The sequence below is a fragment of the Capra hircus genome, chromosome 5, assembly GCF_001704415.2.
Source record: "Capra hircus breed San Clemente chromosome 5, ASM170441v1, whole genome shotgun sequence".
In the NCBI taxonomy this organism is placed as follows: domain Eukaryota; kingdom Metazoa; phylum Chordata; class Mammalia; order Artiodactyla; family Bovidae; genus Capra; species Capra hircus.
In genome coordinates this window covers 81,091,550-81,112,319 of record NC_030812.1, presented here as the reverse complement: position 1 = coordinate 81,112,319, position 20,770 = coordinate 81,091,550, and the positions used below count along the sequence as shown (strand labels likewise).

The 20,770-nt window shown below is 40.2% G+C and overlaps 1 protein-coding gene across 2 annotated transcripts in view; it reads left to right on the top strand.

The window, feature by feature from the left end:
• The window catches only part of ARNTL2 (aryl hydrocarbon receptor nuclear translocator like 2), a 106,847-nt gene that overhangs the window by 31,461 nt on the left and 54,616 nt on the right, over positions 1 to 20,770 (top strand). The window contains exons 2-4 of one of the 2 annotated variants that reach the window (XM_018048377.1): positions 4,221 to 4,362; positions 7,256 to 7,357; positions 19,516 to 19,673. In XM_018048377.1, coding sequence (XP_017903866.1) covers positions 4,221 to 4,362; positions 7,256 to 7,357; positions 19,516 to 19,673 — 402 coding nt within the window. The remainder of the gene's footprint in view (positions 1 to 4,220; positions 4,363 to 7,255; positions 7,358 to 19,515; positions 19,674 to 20,770) is intronic. The other variant, XM_018048376.1, reaches the window with a different exon arrangement.

The following is a 20,770-nucleotide window of genomic DNA, read 5'->3' as shown; positions in this document are numbered from 1 at the left end:
AGGAAATGGCAATCCACTCCAGAACTATTGCCTGGAAAATCCCATGGACAGAGGAGCCTGGTAGACTACAGTCCATGGGGTCACAAAGAGTTGGACACAACTGAGCGACTTCACTTTCACTTCACTTGACTAGACAGAACTTTGTTGGCAAAGTAATGTCTCTGCTTTTCAATATGCTATCTAGATTGATCATAACTTTTCTTCTAAGGAGTAAGCATCTTTTAATTTCATGGCTGCAATCACCATCTGTAGTGATTTTGGAGCCCAAAAAGATAAAGTCTGACACTGTTTCCACTGTTTCCCCATCTATTTCCCATGAAGTGATGAGACCGGATGCCATGAACTTCATTTTCTGGATGTTGAGCTTTAAGCCAACTTTTTCACTCTCCTCTTTCACTTTCATCAAGAGGCTTTTTAGTTCCTCTTCACTTTCTGCCATAAGGGTGGTGTCATCTGCATATCTGAGGTGATTGATATTTCTCCCAGCAATCTTGATTCCAGCTTGTGCTTCTTCCAGACCAGCATTTCTCATGATGTACTCTGCATAGAAGTTAAATAAGCAGGGTGACAATATACAGCCTTGACATACTCCTTTTCCTATTTGGAACCAGTCTGTTGTTCCATGTCCAGTTCTAACTGTTGCTTCCTGGCCTGCATACAGATTTCTCAAGAGGCAGATCAGGTGGTCTGGTATTCCCATCTGTTTCAGAACTTTCCACAGTTTATTGTGTTCCACACGGTCAAAGGCTTTGGCATAGTCAATAAAGCAGAAATAGATGTTTTTTGGGAACTCTCTTGCTTTTTCCATGATCCAGCGGATGTTGGCAATTTGATCTCTGGTTCCTCTGCCTTTTCTAAAACCAGCTTGAACATCTGGAAGTTCACGGTTCACATATTGCTGAAGCCTGGCTTGGAGAATTTTGAGCATTACTTTACTAGCATGTGAGATGAGTGCAATTGTGCAGTAGTTTGAGCATTCTTTGGCATTGCCTTTCTTTGGAATTGGAATGAAAACTGACCTTTTCCAGTCCTGTGGCCACTGCTGAGTTTTCCAAATTTGCTGGCATATTGAGTGCAGCACTTTCACAGCATCATCTTTCAGGATTTGAAACAGCTCCACTGGAATTCCATCACCTCCGCTAGCTTTGTTCGTAGTGATGCTATCTAAGGCCCACTTGACTTCACATTCCAGGATGTCTGGCTCCAGGTGAGTGATCACACTATCGTGATTATCTTGATCATGAAGATCTTTTTTGTACAGTTCTTCTGTGTATTCTTGCCACCTCTTCTTAATATCTTCTGCTTCTGTTAGGTTCATACCATTTCTGTCCTTTATCAAGCCCATCTTTGCATGAAATGTTCCCTTGGTATCTCTAATTTTCTTGAAGAGATCCCTAATCTTTCCCATTCTGTTGTTTTCCTCTTTTTCTTTGCATTGATCGCTGAGGAAGGCTTTCTTATCTCTTCTTGCTATTCTTTGGAACTCTGCATTCAGATGCTTATATCTTTCCTTTTCTCCTTTGCTTTTCGCTTCTCTTCTTTCCACAGCTATTTGTAAGGCCTTTTACGTTTAGGTCTTTAATCTAGTTGAATTGAATGTTTATATTTGGTTTGGTTTTTATATTTGGCATAAGGTAAGGGATCTGACTTTATTCTTTTTCATAGAGAAAATAAGTTGGCACAGGGTTATTTATTAAAAAGCTGGACTCCTCATGCTGATTTGAAATTCCACCTCTGACATTTAGCAGATGTCCATGTTTATGTGTCTGGGCTCTCCATGGTTTTCTTTCAGTCTGTCTATATCTCCACACCAATACCACCCTGTCTTAATTACCAAAGTTTTATAATGCTTAATATATGAGAGGCCCAGTCCTCCCACATTTCCCTTGGCTGTTCATAAGTCATTGCACTACCATATATATCTTATATTCAGCTTTTGATGTTCCACCAAAAAAGAGAATATTTGGAGAGGAATTACACATCCATTTTAGGAGAATTGAAATATTTATGATATTGAGGCCTTCCATCCATAAACATGGTGTATTTTTCCATTTTTTTGAATCTTTTTCAATGTTTTAAATAAATTTTTGTAATTTTCTCCAAAAGGACCTTATACATTTTTATTTAGGTTATACATTTATTCTTATACATTTGTTCTTTAGGTACTCTATAGTTTTTGAAGTTATTATAAATTATATTTTTAAAGTATCATTTTCTTATAGTATGTTACTGGTGAATAGAAAGACTGATTTTGTGTATTGACTTTACATACATACAGCCAACCTTGATCCACTCCCTAATTTTAATAATTTATATTATTTTGGGTTTTCTATATTCTCAATCATATCATTTCCCACTAAAGATATTATTTTTTCTTCCTTTCCAATTCTTATACTTCAAGTATAGTTTCTTGTCTTATTCCACTGACAGGTCTTCTGTTAATAATACAGTGTTGAAAGATGTTCTTTTGTTGTTGTTTTGTTTAATGTTTTTGTTTCTGATTATAAAAAGATTTTTTTCAATGTTTCTTCATTAGTATTTCTGAATCTTTTAAGATAATCATATTTTTTCAATGAGTTCTTATTGTAGTAAATTATATTCATTAATTTACTAATATTAAACCAGTATTACATTCCTGGGATACAACTATCTTGGTCATGATGGGTTATTCTTTTTATACATTTCTGAGTTTTTGTTAAGATTTTGTTAAGATTTTTATATCTTTGTTCATAGATGAGATTAGGCCTATAGCTATCCTATCTTGTACTGCCATTGTCAAATTTTAATATCAAATTTATGTAAACTTTATAAAAAGAGTTGAGGGACAAAGAATTCCTTCTTCTCCTATGAAAATGGATATGTTAGTCACTCAGTCATGCCTGATTCTCTGCAGCTCCATGGACTGCAGCCTCCAGGCTTTTGTGTCCACGAGATTTCCCAGGCAAGAATACTGAAGTGGGTTGCCATTCCACTGAACTGAACTGAAAAAAACGTCTTGCCATAGGGTTATTAGAGTTTCCAATCTGGAAGAACCTATGTTTAGCTTTTTTGATCTGTACTAATTTGTATTCTAATTCAGTATTTCTCGTGTTATTTTAACAATTTCCTTTCTCCTAATTCTTTAGATTTATTTTAGGAATCTTTTCCTGATTTCTTAAAATAAATGATTAGCTCATTAAATTTCAATCTTTTTTTTTAAACACTAAGGGTTAAAATTTCCCTCTAAGTCAGTTCAGGTTTAATTGAATTTCAGTTAATTCGGGACTAAAAATATTCATGTCCTGTGACCTTGTTAACCTATTTCTGGGATACTATCCACAAGAAATAAGTAGAAATGAAGAAAATTAGCCAGTAGATTAAAAGGTTTATACACATAGATAAAAGCACACTGCATATTTATGATGGTGAAAAAAATAGAAACAAGCTTGGATTCCAGCAATAGAAGAGTGGGTAAGTAGCTATGACACAGCTGCATGATAGCATATTATGCAGTCATTAGAATCATCTATAAAGACTTTGTGATAACAGTTAAGTTATTATCATAATGATATGTAAATAATGCAGAATATACACTATGATTTCAATTACTATAAAAACAACTTTAGAAAAAATTCTAAAAGGAAGTCATTCTAAACAGTAACGTTAGTTGGTGAAATTTGGATTTCCCCCTCCCATTCCACCTTTTTGTGTTTTTCATATTTCCTGCAATATCCATATATATTTTTTATAATTAGACAGGGAAAATAAAGCTACAGACTAACAATAGATTGTTAGCTAGTATTTGGTTGTGTATAATTCGTCTTCCGCTCCATGCCATTTAATTTTGGCTGCACTGGGTCTGCATCGCTGCCTGAAGCTTTCTCTGGTTGAGGTGAGCAGGAGCTCCGGCCCAGCTGTGTACTGGCTCCTCACGGTGGGGGCTTCTTTTGCTGTAGGGCACAGGCTCTAGGGCACGCGGGTGTCAGTAGCTGTGGCAAGTGGGCTCTGGAGCAGAGGCCCAGTTGTGGCACATGCGCTTAGCTGTGCCACTAAGTAGTGTGCACTGCGGCATGTGGCAGGGGATTGCCAACTACTGGACCACCAGACAAGTCCCCCATTTTATTGTTTACTTGGCATTTTAAAATATCAAAGTGTAAAGCCATTTAAAATATGTGACATAGATCTATAAAGTGAAAATTAATGTTTCAAATAGATGCTTTATTGCAGTTTATGTCTCACAGGTAAAGTATTGATGGAAGGGAACCAGTGCATTGCTTCCAATCATCTAAGCCCCTGGACTCAACCAATAGCCACTGGATCCTTCAGCCCACGCGTGACAGAGTTGCCACGGAAACGAAGACGGAGTGATTCAGACCCATCGCAGTAAGTGAATTTGTTCCTGTAACCCTAGGAAATCTTAAACCCTAGAGAGAAAAGAAAAAGACTACATTTTAAACAAATGAAAACCTTTTGTTTCTTTTTATTTTTTTTAATTGAAGTGTAGTTGGTTTATAATTTTGTGTTAGTGTGTGGTGTATAGCCAAGTGATTCAGTTATACATATACATATATATTCTTTGTTATTATGGTTTAATATATGGATGTTAAATACTTGTGCTGATCTGTACAATACAACCTTGCTGTTTATCCGTCCTAGACTGTCTATAGTAGTTTGCATCTGCTAGTCCCAAATTCTCAGTTGGCACCCCCTCCTTGGCAACTGCAAGTCTGTTCTCTGTGGCTGTGAGTCTATTTCTGTTTTGTAGATAGGCTCACTTGTATCATATTTACATTCCACAAATAAGTGATATCATGTGGTGTTTGTCTTTTTCTTTATGACTTAATTTGCTAGTATGATCATCACTAGGTCCATCCATGTATCAGCAGAATGCATTATTTTATTCTTTTTTATCCCCGAGTAATATTCTATTGTGTATATATATATATATTCTTTAGAAAAAGATTACTTTTAAATTATTACTTTAAATTACATGGTAATTAAAAATTTGCACAGGGTAGATTACTTATCCACCCGGCTGCTACCTCTGTCACTGACTGATCCAACTCTTAAGGTTATTAGCTATCCAGGAAGGTCAACTGGGATCTGAAAGACGTAGGAACTTGAGGTTAATTTGCTTAACAGTTAAGATATTTGCCTTCCTAATTGAAATACTTAACCTTGAGGAAAACATCTTACATGTCTGGCTGAAAATAATCACAACTTGCTTCTTGATTTACTCATCGTTTATGTAACAACCAACCCTTGGTTATCTGTGGCAACTTTAATCAATTAAAACTCTTGTTTTCCATGTTTATTAAGCTAAGTAGATAATAAAATCAATGTTGAGAATACTTTCTATCTCCTTGTTCATTTTGTTACCTAATGCAGCTTGCAGTCTCAAATATTCTTTAATGATCTCCCCAAACATAGGGTTTTTATAGTGAAAATAATAGGGTAAGATAAATATAACAATCTACAGCAATTCATTTTAAGCTGGTACTTTCTTTACATGAACGTGAAAGTTGATGACCATTCTCCATCATGAATGACTGGAAAAGTCCTGAGTAGGGGACAAGATGAGGATGTAATGAAATGTTCAACTCCTTTTAACTCAGTTCTCCCTAGTACACTTTATAATTTAGCTTCCGTTTCCAAGATGGCAGAATCAGTGTTATTCAAATGTAAAGACCAACACACTTTCCAAGCCACATATAAAATGTATATACAGATTGTATACATAAAAGTATATAAAGATTATATACTGTTTTTGATTGTCTGTATTCTCTTAGTCTCTTCCAATAAAGTGGATGATTATAAATAACTACAGTTGACCAAGTGACAGTCTACCTAGAACCGTTTGCTGTTCTACATCCTTGATTATCAGGTGGTAGCCCCATTCCCAGGTGGCTCTGGGCTTCCCAGGTGGTCCTAGTGGTAAAAGAACCTGCCTGTCAGTGCAGGAGACGTAAGTGATGCGGGTTCAATCCCTGGGTCAGGAAGATCCCCTGGAGAAGGAAATGGAAGCCCACCCCAGTATTCTTGGAGCCTGGAGAATCCCGTGGACGGCGGGACCGGTGGGCTATGGTCCGTAGCATCGCAGAGTCGGATATGACTAGAGAGACTTAGCATGCGTGCAGTCCTCATTCACCGTGAGCGAGAAATGACTGTTAGTCATTTTTATTTTCTTCTTTTTTCTTTAGAATCATAAGTACCATTGTTCTTTCTCAATATTTAAATAAGAATATGACTTTCAAGTGAGAACTAGAGTCACACAATAGAACTTGCGTCACACATGTCCCAAGGGGCCATGGTTGAGCCAGTGGTTTTGAGAGTGAATGGAAAAATGAGGGCAGTGACAAGGGAAATACTAGAAATATCAGTTCAATGTCAGTTCAATTCAGTCACTCAGTTGTGTTTGACTCTTTGCGACCCCATGGATTGCAGCATGCCAGGCTTCCCTGTCCATCAGCAATGCTGGTAGCTTGCTCAAACTCATGTCCATTGAGTTGGTGATGACATCCAACCAACTTATCCTCTGTCATCCCCCTTCTCCTCCTACCTTCAATCTTTACCAGCATCAAGGTCTTTTCTAATGAGTCAGTTCTTTGTATCAAGTGGCCAAAGTATTGGAGTTTCAGCTTCAGCATCAGTCCTTCCAGTGAATATTCAGGGTGGATTTCCTTTAGGATTGACTGGTTGGATATCCTGTCCAAGGGACTCTCAAGAGTCTTCTCCAACACCACAGTTCAAAAGCATCAATTCTTTGGCGCTCAGCTTTTTTTTATGGTCCAACTCTCACATCCATGCATAACTACTGGAAAAAACAATAGCTTTGACTATATAAACCTTTGTTGGCAAAGTCTCTGCTTTTTAATATATATTGTCTAAGTTTGTCATAAATTTTCTTCCAAGGAGCAAGCATCTTTTAATTTCATGGCTGTAGTCACCATCTACATTGATTTTGAAGCCCTAGAAAATATAGTGACAATATACTGATGGATAATGGCTTTCTGGTAGAAGGCAACCCTAAAGATTATTTATTACACACATTTTAGAAAATGAAGCAGCTACAACTCAGAAACATCAAGTACCTTGCCTGGCATTATCCAGCTAGTTGGAATGCCTAATTGTCAGTGTAGTGGTTTCCTATTTACACCCTACTTCCTGTCTCTTTGCACCTGGACAGGGGAGGGTGTTTCTAGCACATGAAGACAGCCATGCTGTCCAATTTTCCAGCATATCTGGTAGGGATGACCGAAGGCCTCTTCCCTTCCAGGTCAGGAATCATGAAAGAAAAAGTGGTGGAAAAACTTTCTCAGAATCCCTTTACCTGTCTCCTTTCAACAAGGGTAGAAATGTCAGCATTCAGTTGCAGCAGGTAAGTACTGGACTCTCATGTGACATAATTTCTACTTGAAGAGCACATAGAGTGGCAGCAGAAAATGAGTGTACACCCCCTGATTTGCTCATTATCTATCCTAGAATTTCTCCACTCTGCCCCAATCCTTCTTTCATCTCACCATTTTCCATTCTAATGAAATAAGGGATGTCAAAGTGCTTTATTAATTTTACAAAGTACTGACTGTGCAGCATCCTTCCCAGAGACTCAGGGCTTGAGGTTGATTTCATTGGTGGAGCCTCCAAACGCTGGATATTTTTCAACAGAAGAGAATGTGCAAGAAGTTTCACCCTTTCTGCAGCACTGTTGGATTTGAATGGAGAGCTGCTTCTTTAAAAGGGTCATTGATGAAGATTCCTTGGAATGCAATGATTAAACCTTTATTGAGTATCTACAATGTGATATCTACATTAAACATTTGTTGAGTATCTACAATATATCTACTGCGTGCTGCAGTCCATGGGGTAGCAAAGGGTCAGACACGACTGAGCGACTGAATTGAATTGAAGAATGTGATACCCAGTAGGCGAGGAGGAAGACATATATAAGGCACAATAAATTTGTACAAATGGGAACAATACAAAGAATTATTACATATCATGATAATTTCCATAAGAGGGACCCTAGGTGTTATGGCAGCAAGGCAAATTGGGTGTTTAAATAATAATGAGATCAGAAGTAAAGAACAGCTTCCTGGAAATGTTGACGGCAGCTAAGTTTTGAATGAAAAATAGGGATGAGCCATTCAGAGCAGAAGTAGAGAAGGTATTTCAGGCAGTAGGAACAGCTCTGCAGAAGCATAGAGTATGAAGCAGCGTACTGCTGATCAGGAAACGAGTAATTGTCACAGTAGAGCAGAGGACACACCAGGAGGTGGGTGAGCTGTGAGACTTGAGGGGTAAACTTGGACTAGGTTATGAATGTCTGCTGAACTAGAGAAACTGGAAACTAAAATGAAAGTGTTAGTCGCTCAGTCATGTCCAGCTCTTTGCAACCCCCAGGCTCCTCTGTCCATGGTATTCTCCAGGCAAGAATACTGGATGTGGGTTGCCGTTCCCTTCTCCAGGGGATCTTCCCGACTGAGGGACTGAACCCGGGTCTCCTGCATTGCAGGCAGATTCTTTACTGTCTGAGCCATCAGGAAAGCCTGAAAAGTGTCTTAAACGCAATAAGGAAAATGGAGGCATTTTGAGAACTTGATCAGATTACATTTTTAAAACTTTTGTTTATGTTTGCACTTTTAAAAAAGCTTTTTTATTGTAGTAAAATATATGTAACATAAAATGTGACATTTTAACCACTTCTCTGTGTACAATTCAGTGGCATTAATTACATTCACAATGTTGTACAATCATCAGGACTGTCTGTTTCTAAAACTTCTCCATCACCCCAGTCAGAAACACTGTACCCATAAACAGTGGTTCTCCCTCCCTTTCCCTGGCCCATGGTGGCCTCTAGCCTACTCTCTAGCTCTGAGAACTTGCCTATTCTAGGTATGTCATCTAAGTGGAATCGTACAATATTTGTCCTTTTATCTCTGGCTTATTTCACTTAGTGTAGTGATTTTAAGTTTCACCTTCATTGTAGCGATGTAGCAGAACTTCATCCTTTTTTATGGCTGAATCATATCCCGTTGTATGTATACGCCACATCCTATTTATCCATTCATTTGTTGGTGGCATTTGGGTTGTTCCCACTTTTTGGCTGTTGTGAATAATACTGCTGTGAACGTTGGTGCACGAGTATCTGAGTCTCTGCTTTCAAGTTGCAGTTCTTTTGATTATATACCTACAAGTTGAATTGCTGGGTCAGATGGTAATTGCATGTTTAGTGTCTGAGGAACCACCAAACTGTTTTCCACAGTACCTTCACCATTTTATTCCCACCAGAAATGTGTGAGGAATCCAATTTCTGCATATCCTTGCTGACACTTGTTATTTTCCGTTAAAAAAAAAAAAAAGCTATCCTAGTAAGTGTGAAGTGGCACAGATTTATATTTTTAAAGGAGCTCTCAGGAAACAGTATGGAGGATGGACTGACGGAGGAAAATCCATCAGGCAGAGAAAACAGTGGAGAGACGGTTGCTGGGGAATGGGTTTTCTGAGCACTGGCCCAAGAGAGTAGCCTGGGCAGGAAGGGCCTGGAGAGGGAGGGACATATGACACATTCAGAAGAGAGAATCTCTAAGGTTCACTCTTGTTCGTGAGGAAGAGTAGGGATTTAAGAAGCATCCAAATTTTCTGACTTGGACCTGGATGGAGGATGGCATTTCACTCACTGATATTGACAGAAAGATGATGAATTCAGTTTTGGCTACAAGGAGAATGTGACATTTATGGGAATCTTTAAGTAGGCAGTTGGATATAAGGGTCTGGAACTCAGGGTTGAGGCGTGGCCTGGAGATGGAGATTCAGACACCGTTAATGTATAAAGAACAAGAGCGGTGACTGGCATTGGATGCAGGTATGGGTGCAGGAAAGATGGGGGAGGCTCAGGGAGGAGGGGCGCCTACCCAAAATGTGAGGAGATGGGGCTGTAAAATGAGCATAGTATCTCAGAAGGGAAAGGAAGAAAGTTTCAAAAAGGAGAAATGCATGGAAAGCAGCAAATTGGAGGAGTGTTTTGACTGTATTTGCTTCCAATTTCATTTGTTTTTGCTTGATTTATGAGGAGGGCCTACACTTCATTCAAAATGCAGTGAAAGTAGTTTTCAAGGAAACTTCCACTGTGTTTTGAAAAAGTTATATTAGTATAAGAAGCTACACTAAAAAAATGCATCTAAGGAATTAATGTGAATGTTATTAATATCAGTGAGCTTATTAAAATTCATAAGTAAAAATATCTTTACTATAGACCAAATGCCAGCATGGAGAAAACATACAAAGAGCAAATTTACTAATTGTCTAGGTTCATGTTGCAAAGGAATGAACTGTTTGACTAATGAGATCATGCCTTTTTTCTGTTCTGCACAGGACCTAGTTAAAGTGTGTTTTGATTTCTTAAGTACAGTCGGTTTGGATTTCATCAAGGAGGCAAATTTAGCCAGTGAGTTAATTTGCTTAGATGTGTATAATCAAAGCAAAAGCATGATTTAAAACAGTTAAACTTTACCTTTTGAAATTGAAGTAATATATATCTATATATGGGGCTTTCCTGGTGGCTCAGCGGTTAAGAATCTGCCTGCAATGCAGGAGGCCTAGGTTCGATCCCTGAGTCAGGAAGATCCCCTGGATGGGGCATGGCAACCCACTCCAATATTCTTGCCTGGAGAATCCCATGGACAGAGGAGCCTGGCGGGCTGCAGTCCATAGGATTGCACAGAGCAGGACACGACTGAAGCAGCTAAGAAGCAGCATATCTATATATGGGGATGCCAGGTGGCTTAGTGGTGAAGAATCCGTTTGCCGATGCAGGAGACATGGGTTCAATCCATGGATCTGAAGAATCCCCTGGAGAAGGAAATGGCAAGCTAATCCAGTATTCTTGCCTGGGAAATCCCATGGACAGAGGAGTCTGGTGGGCAACAGTCCATGGGGTCGCAAAGAGTCGGACATAACTTAGCAACTAAGCACACATGCATATGTGTATATAATTTCAGGTCATTAGAAAATCATTCATCCTGTATCATTATTTTCTACTTTAATCCTTAGATGTGAAGTCAGGCAGAAAAGAGAGGGGGAAAAAAAAGCTGACTTAATCTAACACTCTCTATTGTTTCAAAAAGGCTGTTTAATTTTATACCACAGAGCAGGCTGATAATGAGAGAGGCATAGAGGAAGGCACATGAGCCTACATAGAATAAGCTTCACTGGCCTCCTGTTAGGTCTATGACCTCGAGCAGTAACCTTATTGGGCCTCAATTCCTTCATCTTTAAAATGGGGAGAGTAATAACTACATGGAAATCAGTCCTGAGATGTGAAGAACTGACTCATTGGAAAAGACCCTGATGCGGGGAATGATTGAAGGCAGGAGAAGGGGACGACAGAGGATAGCATCACCGACTCACTGGACGTAAAATTGAGTAAACTCCGAGAGTTGGTGATGGACAGGGAGGACTGGTGTGCTGCAGTCCATGGGGTCACAAAGAGTTGGACATGACTGAGTGACTGAACTGAACTGAACTGAATAACTACATGATTCTTAAATGGGGTCAGAATCAAATAACACACATGAAAATACTTTTGATAAAGTATCATCAAAGCTATTTATTTAGACAGTGATAAGGAAGAACATCCTTTGATTAAGCTTTTATCTTAGTGGTCCTATTTTATTTGGAACATTTATATGCATCTCTTCATAAATTTTATTAAGTCTTCTATAAACAGCATGTATTATCTTTTTTAAGCAGGAAAATAGTATTGAAACCTCAAACAAAATACATCATATGAATAAAATAGTTCACAGGTAGATCAAACTCTTCAGAGTCTAGAAAATGATCATTGTTGAGTCTTCTAAAAGAGGGAAACTTGGCAACATGAGTCAGAAGCCTTAAAGTAGTTATCCATACATTGTACATCTGAAGGTTTATCCTGGACTTCCCTGGTGGCTCAGACAGTAGAGAATCTGCCTGCAATGTGGGAGAACCAAGTTCCATCCCTGGGTTGGGAAGATACCTCGGAGAAGGGAATGGTTACAAACTCCAGTGTTCTTTCCTGGAGAATCCCATGGACAGAGGATCCTGGCAGGCTACAATGCATGGGGTCATCAAGAGTCAGATAAGACTGAGTGACTACCAAAGTTTTATCCTAGGAGAATAATTGAAGATGCATGCACCACAGTCGTATTAGGCACACTATTTATAATATTGAAAAATTAGAATATTGAGATATCTAGTAATAGAAAATTATTAAATAAATTGTAGCATAGCTAACCAACAGGCCGCTATTTAGTCATTAAAAATTATGTTCTTCAAGAATATTTGAAGCTAGGAGAAAATATTTATGTTATAGTGTTAAGTGAATCAGACAAGACATGAAAAATTTTACATGGTCATCTGAATTTTATTTTATCTATTTATATCAGTATATACACAATATAGAACACAAATCTATATAAATACCCTCCATGCTCCACAATTCCCCCCCCCCGCCGCCCCCCATGACTAAGTTAAATAGTCAAAGCTGGTTTTTTGTGTATCTAGATACATGTCTGGGCTTCCCAGGTGACTCAGTAATAAAGAATCCACCCGCCAGTGCAGGAGACTCAAGAGATGCAGATTTGATCCCTGGGTCAGGGAGATCCCCCTGGAGAAGATCATGGCAACCCACTCCAGTATTCTTGCCTGGAGAATCTCATGGACAGAAGAACTTGGCAGGCTACAGTCCATGGGGTCACAAAGAAATGGACACGACTGAGCAACTAAGCACACACACACAGATACATGTCTACGAAAGCCTGGGGGAGACCCATTAAAATGTTGACTGTAATTATTTCCAGATGAGATTATGGAAGCTTTACCCTGAATTTTTTAAATGCCCTTTCAAAAATTAATACACTTGGGAGTATTTATTTTAAAACACATATTTGAAGAAAAACTACGCAGCCTGCATGATTTTTTAATGTGGAAAGTATTTTATCACCATTGCTTTGGTAGTGGTCTGGTGACTACATTCTGAATGAATAAATGCACTGCTACATATGTACCTGTATGTAAGTATATATATATAAATATTTATACACACACATATATACATTTAGAATATTCTGCTAAGGCATATACTAATGCGAAAATTAATGTTATTGGCAAGTGATCAGTTTCCAGCTTTCAAAATTATTTCTTATGTCTAGATGAATTTTCAGACAAAATTAAAGGTCTTAGAGTTTTAATAAATTTTCAGGCTATGTAATAGAGCTATTACAACGTTTTTGGCTAAGCCCTTCATTGTTTTTAAAATAGCTATTTTATTTAATGTTATTTCTATGAATATACTTTTCAAGATTGGGATGGCATAATTTCTAAACAGAGCAGAAGTTATTATTCACTGTTGCTTCACATAGTTATTGTTACCTGATGGAGATGAGGTACCTGTCAGCTTTGGTACAAGAGCAGCTCACCCAGACAATAATAGTCATTTCAATTAGGAGCTCAGGGTAGCATGTATAATTAAAGACTTAATCGGAATTAGGATGATTGAACTTAATCTCACATTTATTTCTCAAGAATTACTGAAGATCTGTTTCATGCAGTTTGATACTTTATCTTGCTTTTTTGAAGAATGGAAGAATGTGAACAACAAGTAAAAATTAAGTCCTTCAGGTACAATGAACCATTGAGAGGGTATATGTTGGGTGGGGAAGTCACATATGCAGACCACTAGCTGAAGCAAACAGTGATATCAAGATAGAACAGATTCATGAATATTAGGTTTTTCTCATATGTTCTACTCTGAGATGTAGTGATCACCATATACCTTATACCTTTTTTCTCTATCTACTTGGATAACGTTTTAGCTTATGTGTCTTAAAATTTTTCTTAGAATAGCTATTTATTAAAAACAACTATTATTTCCTTGAAGTACTAGAGAAAACCTAATTCATCCAATAAGCAAATCAGAATTACTTACAAGGAGCTTCTGATTATTAGGAATCCACTGTCATAAATTCTGTCAATTGTTTCATCATATTCTTTCAACCTCAACAAATATTTTTCTACCTCTGGCCTCATGGCCAGATCTCAATTTTGCTTTTTCTCCATTTATTCTTTTTTTTTTAAATAAGACTTTATGAAATACTGACATGGTTCAAAGTGACAGTAGCTGTTCACAGGCTTAAGAGCCAGAGCCCTGATAAATTATTAAGCAGAAAACTGTCCTCTGGGTAGATATACCTTTCTTTAATAAAATTCTCCAAGAAATATTTTCAAGTGCACACCCTTCAAGAAAAGTACCTTATTCAAAAACTGGCTATCTCACCTTCCTCTCTGTTTCCTAGCTCCCAACATCACCATTCCTTATTCCCAACTGATGAGAAGAATTGTGATGAAACATGGTCCACTGGAGGAGGAAATGGCAACCCACTCCAGTATTCCTGCCTGGAGAACCCCATGAACAGTATGGAAAGGCAAAAAGATATGACGCCAGAAGATGAGCCCCACAGGTTGGTAGGTGTCCAGTATGCTACTGGGGAAGAGCAGAGGGCAATTACTAACTGTTCCACAAAGAATAAAGCAGTTGGGCCAAGTGGAAACGATGCTCAGTTGTGGATGTGCTGGTGATAAAAGTAAAGTCTGATGCTATAAATTACAATATTGCATAGGAATCTGGAATGTTAGGTCCATGAATCAAGGTAAATTGGATGTGGTCAAGCAGGAGATAGCAAGATTGACTGAAGATCTTAGGAATCAGTCAACTAAAAAGGATGAGAATGGGTGGATTTAATTCAGATGACCCTTATCTATACTACTATGGGGAAGAATCACTTAGAAGAAATGGAGTGGCCCTCATTGTCAACAAAAGTGTCTGAAATGCAATATTTGGATCCAATCTCAGAAACGACAGAATGATCTCAGTTCATTTCCAAGCAAACCATTCACCACCACAGTAATCCAAGTCTATGCCCCAACAGGAGAGAAGAGAAGTGAAAGGAGAAAAGGAAAGGTATACTCAACTGAATGCAGAGTTCCAGACAATAGCCAGGAGAGACTAAAAGACCTTCTTAAATGAACAATGCAAAGAAATAAGAGGAAAACAACAGAATGGGAAAGACTAGAGATCTCTTTAAGAAAACTGGAGTTATCAAGGAAACATTTCATGCAAGGATGGGCATGATAAAGGACAGAAACAATAAGGACCTAACTTGAGAGTCCCTTGGGCTCTAAGGAGATCCAACCAGTCAATCCTAAAGGAAATCCACCCTGATTATTCATTGGAAGGACTGATGCTGAAGCTGAAGCTCCAATACTTTGGCCACTTGATGGGAAGAGCTGATTCATTGGAAAAAACAAAGAAAAAAACCCTGATGCTGGAAAAGATGGAAGGCAGGAGAAGATGGGGGTGACAGAGGGTGAGATGATCAGATAGCATCACTGCCTCAATGGACATGAATTTGAACAAACTCTGGGAGATAGTGGAGGACAGAGGAGCCTGTTGTGCTGTAGTCTCTCACGTGATCCCAAGGACTGTAGCCTGCCAGACTCCTCTGTTCATGGATTCTCCAGGCAAGAATACTGAAGTGGGTTGCCATTTCCTTCTCTAGGAGATCTTCCTGACCCAGGAATCTCCTGCATTGCAGGCAGATTCTTTACCAACTGAGCTATGAGGGAAAACCAGGCCATAGTCTACGGGGTTGCAAAGAGTTGGACACAACTTAGTGACTAAACAACAACAGCAGACCATAGTAGGAGTGAAAGTGAAAGTCATTCAGTCGTGTCCGACTCTTTGCGAACCCATGGACTGTAGCCTGCCAGGCATCTCCATCCATGGGAGTTTCCAGGCAGGAATGCTGGAGTGGGTAGCCTTTCCCTTCTCCATTGGATCTTCCCAACCCAGAAATGGAACTGGAGTCTCCTGCATTGCAGGCGGATTCTTTACCAACTGAGTGATCAGGGGAGCCCTATATGTTTCACAGATGATAAAATGTTGGGGTGGGTATATATCTTTGATTTCAAGAATTAGGTTATTCTACTTTTGACACTTTACTGTGAACATTTGTCTATTTCTCCTACCACACAGAGATCATGGCAACTCCAGAGTTTCTATATAAGAAAAGTTTGGGGAAGTCAATCTAATGGGAAAGGGGAAAAACAGGAGATTTGTCCTGATCTATTTTTAGAGACTTTAGATGAAGAAGTGAAAGGAAGGGGAGAAGCAATGATGGAGCTAACAACCCCCCCCCAACCCCCCAAAAAAAGACCATTCTTTGGCTAATGCCTGGAACAAAGTACATGCTTTGGGATGAACGGGATGGCATTCAAAGTAGTAGTTATCCATTCACATATGCATTCATGTATGCTGAGTACATCTATTTATGTACAGATGAATGGTTGCATGCATGAGCCAACTGTATTTTTGAAGCTGCAGAACCCTTTGCTTAATGAACTCTTATAGCAGCTCCATCATACCCCCACCCCCACTCCAGGAGTCCCTTCATTTCTGCTTTCCTCCACATGACTCCCAAGACCCCTTCCGAAGTTTCAGACTTTGGTGAGCACAGTCTGAGGATCAATGTGCTTACTCCTACATTTAATTTGAATGCAGCTTCCCTGGTGGCTCAGAAGGTAAAGCATCTGCCTGCAATGAGGGAGACCCGGGTTCAGTCCCTGGGTTGGGAAGATCCCCAGGAGAAGGAAATGGCAACCCACTCCGGTACTCTTGCCTGGAAAATCCCGTGGACGGAGAAGCCTGGTAGGCTATGGTCCATGGAGTCGCAGAGTTGGGCATGGAGTGAGCAACTTCATTTTTACTTTCACTTTAATTTGAATGCCACCCTGTTCATCCCAAAGCATGTACTTTGTTCCAGGCATTGGCCAAATGTGAATGGTTTTTTGGGGGGCAGGGCATGAGGGGGTTGTTAGCTCCATCATTGCTTCTCCCCTTCCCCCCACTCCTTCATCTAAAGTCTCTAAAAATAGATCAGGACAAATCTCCTATTTTTCCCCTTTCCCATTAGATTGACTTCCCCCCAACTTTTCTTATATAGAAATTCTGGAGTTGCTATGATCTGTGTGTTGTAGGAGAAACAGACAAATATTCACAGTAAAATGTCAAAAGTAGAATAACCTAATTCTTGAAATCAAAGATATACACCCACCCCTCATATGTCTTATCATCAGTGTTATCTCCCTATTAATTGAGAGCATTTTCCTGTCTTTGTGATGCACTAGATAATGGTGCATCTTACAGCTGATGGTGTCTTAGATTTGATGAAATCTGGTAGTGGTATATTTGATGAAACAAAGTACTGAGGTGGCTTTGAGAGGGATGTTAAAGAGAGCTTCCCAGAGGAATAAGTCACCTGGGTTTTGAAGAGGGATTAGGACTTTTTTCCCAGGAATATAGGGAGGCAGGACATTCTAATTCTAGAAGAGTGCAAGACATAGAGGACATGTGAGCTGACTTCGTGTGTTGGAGGAGAGCAAGTTATCTGGCACTGCTGCTCTACAACATCCAGACCTGTAGGGGGAAGGAATGGAGAGGCGAAACCAGAGATGAAAGCATGAGCCAGGTCATGAGAACACTGGGATGTCATTAGGGAGTCTGGACTTTCCTCCTTGACAGTGAAAATGCATGCTAGCATCCCTTATGCAATGGGATTAGATGATTTTATTTTAAAACAATAATTCTGGAAGTCATGGGTAGGATAGAGTAGATAAGGAAGATACTTGAAGAAGCAGTAATATCAATTTCAAAGGCTTTTAGGGATTGTGCAATGAGTATCATGGAGCTTCCCAGGTGGCACAGTTGTAAAGAATCCATCTGCCAGTGCAGAAGACCTGGGTTCGATCCCTGGGTCAGGAAGATCCCCTGGACAAGGAAATGGCTACCCATTTCAGTATTCTTGCCTGGAGAATTCCATGAACAGAGGAGCCTGGCAGGCTACAGTCCCTGGGGTCATGAATAGTTGGACACAACCGAATGACTAAGACTAAGACAGTAACAGGTGGATGGAGAGAAGCAAAAGACACCTTTAAGAAATAATTTTAAAACAAGAATTTATAGGAGTTTTTGTTTACTTGATTCTTCCAGGTGAAGAAGAATAAAGGGTCTAGCATGAGCCTAGTGGTGTCACCAGTCAAGATAAGCCCTATAAAAGGAAAAGGAGTAATCAGGGCTGGCAGAGGAAGAATTAAAATGAGGCCAGTTGCAAAGAATGCATTCAGTTTGGGATTTGTTGAGTTTTAGGGTGCTTTGAATCACTGATGTGCATCCTTCTAATTCTAAAGGCCTGGAATTAGATGAGGTATGAATGAGATAGGGATTAAATGGTTAAGTAGCTTATGAGTTGCTGTAAAGGCTTCTGAGAGAAGGAAATCTCTCAGGGTGAAGCTATAGGGTGAAGAAAGAGTAGTGCCAAGTAAGGGATCTCAGGGTATCAGTACTGAAGGACAGAGGAAGAGCTGAGGCGGGAGGATGGAGGAGCAGAAGCCAACAAAGAATGAAAAATGCTATCAGTGTCCAACGCAAGGCAGGGAACAGCTGGGGCTGCATAAGATGAGGATGACTTCTGCTAGAGTAGTTTTAGTGAAGTGGGGGCTGGTGGGAGGTTGCTTTAATAGATGGAGAGATGCCTGGGAGATGGAAGGTTGAGTGAGACAACGGCCTCAGGAAGCTGGCCAAGGAGGGAGGAGGGGAGGGGGAAAAGATCTCTAGATTTAGGGAAAATGTTTTGTTTTTTTTTTTCCCCCTAAAGGGAAGAGATTGAGCCCATTTATTGACCCCTATAAGGAGCTGTGAAAGAGAATGAGCTCAAGATGCTGGTAACTGTTCAAGTGAAGACCAGGGAAATTAGCTTTGAATAGAAGGCAACCCATCTCTTTCTCAGGGGCTTCCTGGGTGGTGCAGTGGTAAAGAGTTTGCCTGCCATTGCAGGAGATGCAGGAGACTTGGGTTTGATCCCCTGGTTGGGAAGATCCCGACAGAAGGCATGACAACCCACTCCAGGATTCTTGCCTGGGAAATCTCATGGACAGAGCGAGCCCATGGGGTCACAAAGAGTTAGGCATGACTGTGCACACACGCGCATCTCTTCCTCTAAGAGGGAAGTGGGAAAAAGAAACCCACCTCAGCTCTCATGTGCTAAGTTACTTCAGTGACTTATATTCGATCCTATGTCTGACTTCAGTCATGTGACCCTATGGGCCATAGCTTACCAGGCTCCTCTGTCCATGGGATTCTGCAGGCAAGAATGCTAGGGTGGGAAATCTTATTTCTTGCAGATTTCAGGGACTAAGATCAGAAGGGAAGGAGCAAGGGTAGTGCAGTGGGGGTGGGGGCAGGAGGTGGAGGCTGGTAAAAGCAGTGAACAATGCCACTCCTGCCCCAGCCCGTCCTGCCTCATCCCTGAATGCCATCTGCAGGGTCAACGTCAGGAGGACGAACGGCGGGAGCTTGCTGCCCCACCCGTGCTCCTGCTAGTGCCTCTGGGGTCCCCGAGTGTCTGCTGAGTGTTAAATATAACAGAGGCGCTTTCTCCTTCTTAGAGAAGCTCATAGCCAAACTGAAAAGCGGAGGAGAGATAAAATGAACAACCTCATTGGAAAACTGTCTACGATGATCCCTCAGTGCAGTCCCATGGCCCGGAAACTGGACAAACTGACAGTTTTAAGAATGGCTGTTCAACACTTGAGATCTTTAAAAGGTGAGTTGGAAGATGGCCTCCACACTCGGGTTTGTAAAGTCTCCCTTGTAATTGAGGTCCCTGGTTTGTTGTTTTTGGCTACTGAGATTGTATACAAATGCATCTTTCAGCTTCATGGGTATTCATTTTGCTGCTCGTCCATATTCCATAGGTGGAGAAAGTACTAACTTGGATGTCAGAAAAGTTGGTTTCACTGAACTCTTCATCTTAGCTTTACTCTGTGAACTTGAAAAGTCTTCACATTTCTACTTGTCTTCCCAGGTATAATATTAAGGTGATGATACCTGTCATGCATACCTAGTTTAGAAGTTCTGAAATATTTAGTTATGATAATTTTAAGTTATTGTCAGATTTCCATTATTAGAAAAGAAAAACTCTTTAAATTCATCAGTTTCTCTTAAAACTTCATTCAGACTTGTAAGTAGTACCCGAAAATGCATCACACCTTACTATTAGTGTCTCCACTTACTAATATAGTCTCACATAAACTAAGATAGTCTTACATACTGGGTGAAGGAGGTCCTCAGCTGATGAGGATTGGGGTATGTGTGATCATTTCTGACTTTGAACTAAAAAAAAATTTAATTTATTTATTTGTCTACTTTTGGCCATGCTGGGTCTTTGTTGCTGTGCGGGCTTTTCTCTAGTTGTGGTGAGCAGGTTTCTCCCTGAGGTGGCTTCTCTTGTTGCAGGGCACGAGGCTTCAGTAGTTGCCGCCCATGGTGTCTTCTCTTGTTGCAGGGCACGAGGCTTCAGTAGTTGCCGCCCATGGTGGCTTCTCTTGTTGCAGGGCACGAGGCTTCAGTAGTTGCTGCCTATGGTGGCTTCTCTTGTTGCAGGGCACGAGGCTTCAGTAGTTGCCGCCCATGGTAGCTTCTCTTGTTGCAGGGCACGAGGCTTCAGTGGTTGTGGCACATGGTAGTTGCTGCCCATGGTGGCTTCTCTTGTTGCAGGGCACGAGGCTTTCGGTAGTTGCGGCACATGGGCTCAGTAGCTGTGGCTCCCAGGCCCTAGAGCACAGGTTCAACAGCTGTGGTGCACAGGTTTGGCAGCTCTGTGGCATGGGGGATCTTCCCGGATCGGGGATCGAACTCATG